Source organism: Hordeum vulgare, chromosome 6H, assembly GCF_904849725.1.
Source record: "Hordeum vulgare subsp. vulgare chromosome 6H, MorexV3_pseudomolecules_assembly, whole genome shotgun sequence".
Taxonomy (NCBI): Eukaryota; Viridiplantae; Streptophyta; class Magnoliopsida; order Poales; family Poaceae; genus Hordeum; species Hordeum vulgare.
In genome coordinates, this window is record NC_058523.1 from 100,017,553 (window position 1) to 100,023,339 (window position 5,787).

The 5,787-nt window shown below is 55.7% G+C and overlaps 1 protein-coding gene and 1 pseudogene across 1 annotated transcript; one reads left to right on the forward strand and one right to left on the reverse strand.

Annotated features, from left to right (window-relative positions):
• Positions 1-782: 782 nt before the first annotated feature.
• On the reverse strand, positions 783-3,351 carry LOC123404578 (peroxidase P7-like). The gene is made up of 3 exons (XM_045098516.1): positions 2,859-3,351; positions 2,564-2,755; positions 783-1,755 (listed from the first exon to the last, which is right to left on the reverse strand). The coding sequence occupies exons 1-3, from the start codon at positions 3,084-3,086 to the stop codon at positions 1,198-1,200; spliced, it is 978 nt and encodes a 325-aa protein (XP_044954451.1). The 5' UTR covers positions 3,087-3,351; the 3' UTR covers positions 783-1,197.
• A 277-nt stretch (positions 3,352-3,628) lies between these two features.
• Positions 3,629-4,171, forward strand: LOC123404676 (annotated as a pseudogene).
• Positions 4,172-5,787: the final 1,616 nt, after the last annotated feature.

Sequence of the window (5,787 nt, forward strand, 5' to 3'; positions counted from 1 at the left end):
TTTATCTTGCTTAGCATAAGTTGTTGGTGCACATAGGTGAGCCTAGTTGTTTGTAGGTTTTGTGCTTGACATATTAAACGATTAGTTTTATTCCGCATTTGTTCAAGCCTAAACCTTAACTATTTTAAAGCGCCTATTCACCCCCCCTCTAGGCGACATCCACGTCCTTTTCATCATCGAACACCTCATGTGCATAGGAGGTGAACTAGAGCACCCAAATGCCCTCCTCTCGCCGGCTTGACAAAAACAGAGCACTGTGGAGTGCTCTGCCGCGGCGGTGGATATATGTAGGCAAGTTATTTGTCCCGGTTCAAGTCACGAACCGGGACCAATGGTTGTGGGCCAGCAGCGAGGACCATTGGTCCCGGTTCGTGGCTCGAACCGGGACAAATGGTTCCACACAAACTGGGACCAATGCCTATGATGCCCCGGCCGGCCCCTTGGGCTCACGAACCGGGTCTAATACCCTCCATTGGTCCCGGTTCTTAAAGAACCGGGACTAATGGGCTGGCCAGGGCCGAAACGATAGCCCTGTTTTCTACTAGTGAATGCAGATTTTAAGTCGTGGTCGGGACCGGTCGGGCCTAGTTGGGTTATTTCAGGCTTGGACCAGGCCTGGGCCTAATATTTAACCGTATGGCCGGGCCAGGCCGGGTTCAAGCCTGTTTTTTTTTGCGGGGTAGGGTTTTCATCACCATGCTTTTTTCGTCCGACCCGAAGCCCGTCCCAGCCCGAAGCATGCCCAGGTATAGTACAACCTTGATGAAACACACCACATGACATGAATAAAGTGTCGTCTCTTATTCATTTCTTTCCTTGCAAAACAATCATCGTTGGGGCCACGTACTTACAAGACTTATATCTGAAACTATAATCATCATCATATGGTACAGATAAAGAATCCGCGCAGTTTACCAAAGCAATGCCGACGCCGTGATGTGTCGCCGCCGGCCTCCGTGGTGAGCAATCAAAACTTGACGAGAAGGAAAAAAAGACATGCACGAGCCCCGGTCCCGTTCGTCCCCTCACCTGACAGCGCCGCTCCACCAAATCATGTCGTTTGCCCTTCCCTTTCCTTCCTTCCTTCACACGCACTCCCCACCAGAAAGAAAAAAAAAAAAGCAACGTACGTACACCGTACCCTCCCGCCTAATGCTACGACGAATCTCGAGGAGTTCGTTCGTTCGTGGTAGTTTATTAGTTGGGTTTCCGGCAGTTGTTGCGGATCTCGCCGTTGGATCCGGTGAGCGGACTGATGTTGCCCATCTTGATCATGGCGGTGATGAAGTCGGCGGAGAATGCGCCGCCGTTGCCGGCGTACTGCTGCGCGATGGAGTCGACGGGCCCGCCGTTGAAGAGCTCCTGGTCCGAGTGGAGGAGGCCGAAGCGGCTCAGCAGGTTGCGGAAGTAGCCGTTGTCGAAGCGCACAGAGCTGAAGGCGTCCAGCGGAGCCAGGTTGCCGTCGCCCACGCCGCCCTGCGCCGGGCACACCTGCCGCCGCCGCGTCGCGAACCCGGCGTTGATGTTGCTGTCGTTGTACACGCGCGACCGGAAGCTCGCGCACCGCGCCGCGCCGATCGTGTGCGCGCCCGACAGCGCCACCATGTCGCGGGAGTCCAGACCCTTGGACGCGAACGCCGAGATCAGCGTCGCCGCGCTCGACGACGGAGACGGCAGGTTGCTGTTCGCCGCTGCCTGAGTCGTCGTGCGCGCGTCCCGCCGGCCCAGCGGCACCCCCCACGACGGCCCGCCCAGCTGGACATGCACATGCACATGCACGTACGTCATCATCATGAATGTAAACGAATAGGCACATGCGGTAATCAAGCAAGTACGTACGGATAGTAACTACTCCTACATTGCATGTTCATGTATTGAGCCAGTCAGTGTTATTCATACACGACAAAATGGTCAGATCGACTCCTGAAAAAACGGCCGAACTTAGTTTGTTTCCTAGCTAGCGGTGAACCAATCACGCTCATGTTCATGTTCCAGACTTATTAGCATAGGTGTGCGTATTTTTCTGAATTTATTTCAAACTTTCATGTTTGTGATAACTTCAACAATTTGAACATGCATTTAGCTCAGTGTCCCATGCTGATACGGACAAGGTACGAGTACATCTATTCACAGAGTAAATCTACGTGTGTCAGTATAAAATGTCTACATCTATACCATAATGTTCGTTATAAAAAAGTGCTACCAACTCAGAGCACAAGATCAAGTTTCCAACATCATGCAACGGCAACAACCCTCACCGTAAAGCCGTTAAGCGAGGCTAGCCCACATGTCAAAAGGCATGTGCTGACTAGTGCTAGTTTGTCGCGCGTGCGTTGTTAAAAAGTTGATGGAATAAGCGACCCTTTTGGACAAGGAGACGAGTGCCTACTGCCTAGTTGGGTGCTCTTTTCCTCTCCGAAATAATAAGGCGACAGCTAGTTCGCTGTACGGGTGTCGGCAGATGGACGTATAGATAAATAAACAGATCTATATATCTCCACGGGGATATCGTGCATGCATAATTGCATACAGTATATGGTAGCAGTAACGAGCTTAAAATTACCAGGTTGACGCCGTCGCGCGCGGCGACGGCGAGGATGTCGGCGCAGGACACGGTGCCAGGACAAGCGGCGTCGACCCGGGACTTGATGGCGTCGATCACCTCGAAGCCGCGCAGCGAGTTGGCGTTAGGCCCGGCGTTCTTCTCCCCCGTCAGCGTCGACGAGTCGTCCAGCAGCACCGAGCCGTCGCAGCCCTGCGTACGTACGTGCGGCCATCGATCGATTTGAAGCGTCAGCGTATATATGGAGGTAAGGTAACAGGGTATAGATCGCTGTGACTATATTTGGGCGACGTACGTTGACGAAGCAGTCGTGGAAGAAGAGGCGGAGGATGGAGGCGCCCATCCGAGGCTCCTGCTGGACGGCGGACACCATCCCCGACCTCACTATGGACTCCAGGCTCGAGCAGCTGCCGCTGTAGAACGACGGCGAGAGCTGCGCCACCGCGCCGGGGGCGAGGAGCGAGGTGACGGTGGCCAGCACCGCGGCCACGGCCGCCGCTCTCCTCGTCAAGGCAGCTGCCATTAATCGCGAGCTTAGTGTAGCAGCAGTACTATAGTATAGTTTCCCGGCCCTTCCACGCAGCCTCTCCAAGTTCCTTTACGACTTGGAGTCGTAGCAGTGGCGTGGCAGTGGTGAGTGGAGTGGTACCACCTCTAACTAAGCTGCCGCTAACCCGTGAACTATATAGTGTCCATTCCAGCGGTTGTTGCCAGGGGACCCCGATCGAAGGAAAATGAACTATACTGATCACGGGCGGGCTGCGCAAGTTGTGAGACGGGCGAGGATCCCGTCGGCCGGGCCATTCCATTCGTGACAGCTCTTATTGAGCTGCGATCCTATCATCATGCATGCATTATGCCAACAGAAAATGATCGTACATATACCTAGAATCATGCCCGCTGCTAACAAGTACTTTCTCCGTTCCAAAATATAAGGGGGTGTTTGTTTCCAGGGACTTTTTGGTGTAGGGACTAAAAAAAGTTCCAAGATGTCCCATATAAAACAAACATGAGGGACTTTTAGGGACTAAAGTGGGCTGTTTGGGACTATTTAGAGAAGTACCTATGGGAGGGACTTTTTGGGACTTTTTCCTACCCTGCCCCGCATCGCATCGCGCTCCCGCTCGCGTCTCCCACCTCGGCCGCCGCCGCCGCCGCCAGTTCCCTCGCCCGTCGCCGCCGCCGCCGCCGCCAGTTCCCTCGCCCGCCGCCGCCGCCGCCGCCAGTTCCCTCGCGCCCCCACCAACCGCCGCCGCCAGTTCCCTCGGCTCCGCCCAGGCAGCGCCCGCGCCGCAGCAGCCTACCGCTCCTCGGCGGCGGCCTCCTCCTCCTCGGTCCTGCCCGACGCGCTCGACCGGAGCTCCGACGCCTACGCGCGCAACGCCGCCGCCGTCGGCGGCCTCCTCTCCGACCTACGGTCCCGCGTCTCCCAGGTGCGTGCGCGCCGCCGGTCTCTCTCTCCCTTCCTTGACCCGACCCCTTCCTCTCCTTGACGAAACGGGAGGCCCTGCAGGTGCTGGGCGGCGGAGGCGCGGGGGCGGTGAAGCGGAACGAAGGGCGGGGAAGCTGCTCCCCAGGGACAACATAGTCTTTTTACATGTCATTTAATGACCTTTAGTCTCTCTTTAGTCCCTGGAAACAAACGGGTAGGGACTAGGGACTTTTAAGTTGGGACTAAAAAAAGTCCCGAGACTTTTGAAACAAACAGGGCCTAAGACCTTTTAGAGATTCCATTAGAAGACTACATACGAAGCAAAATGAGTGAATCTATACTCTAAAACATGTCTATGTACATCCGCATATAGTTCCTTACGGGCCGGGGCTATATTTAGAAACGGAGGGAGTAGAAGGTTGGTGAACCGGGACTAAAGCCCCTTACGGGCCGGGGCTATATGTAGTTCATAATGCAATCTTTAAAAAATCTTATATTTAGAAACGGAGGGAGTAGGAGTAAGTAACATCACTTCACGTATGTGTTTAATTAAACTGTTCAGTCATCAGAAAACCTGATATCCTCCAATGACCGGGAAGTGAAAATCTCTTCTAAATTTATAAGGTGAGGAAAAAGAGCCCGCGTCGCCTTGGCCCTGGACGACTCGTGCGCACCTTTAACCCTAGCATGGCCGGGCCTTCTTCCTCCCCTTCCGTTGTCGCCGAAGGACGCCGTCGGGCGAAGCCTGCGCGACCGACGATGGCGGCGTGGCTTCCTCTCGTGACGGCCTGTGGGCTTTGATGGGCAACGGATCGAGAGGCGTGTCGACGCCCGTTGGGGCCACAGGTCTCCAGCGACCAGCGGCTGAGCGCGGCGTCCGCTTGAGGGGCATGCGCGGCGTGGCATCCGTTGTGTCGGGGGTGTGCGGTTGGGGCTGTGTCGTTGGCTGGATTTGGGCACGTCCCAGATCGAATGGCCTTGTGGTTCTCCAACTTGGCTGGATGCATGGCAACTACGTCATGGGCTCATGGTGCTGACTTCGATGGACCAGGGCTTGGCGTGGCTGCTCTCGTCGGCGGCACTTGATCTGGTCGCTGACCTCCGATCCTGATCGGTGTGCTTCTCCCCTACAGGTTCCTGGCGGTGCCGGCGTGGCCGCGGGTGAAGCTGATGGAAGAGATCCAGATTGGGGGAAACCCCTTGGTCGGCCCCGATGGTCACGCCGACGAGATGTTCAAGGGCACTGTTGTTCTTCTTGGAGACGTCAATCTACGTCTGCTTCTTCACTTCTCACCTCCGCACCACTCGGGTGAAAACCCTAACTCCGGTGAGCGACGGCGGCGGCCTTGACACCGTGACCTTCCTGAAGGCGTCGCCTTGAGGGCTGAGTGGTGATGGGCACTGTGTTGGTCCTTGACGGTTGTTGGTGGTGCGCACTGCTTCGGGGAAACCCTAAGATCTGGTCTTCTAGATCGGATCATGGCGGTACTGTGGTCTTGTTTCTCTTTTGGGAGCATTGTTTGTGGAGCAGCGCTGGATGACAAAGGTAGGAGGTGGAGTGGCTTCGTCTTGCACGGAGCTTTGGTGGAGCTGTCAAGTCATGCCTGGCCGACTGGTGCTACACTGAGTCATGCGCGGTTAACAGGTGTTATGCACGACAGTTCTTTCAGAATCTTCGCGTCTGGACGGATGAGCGGAGGGCGGTGGCCCCGTTAGGTGTCGTGGTGGCATCGACGGATGTTCGGACTGACAAGGAAGATGCGGATCTCTCTCCTGAAGATGGGTCAGTGGG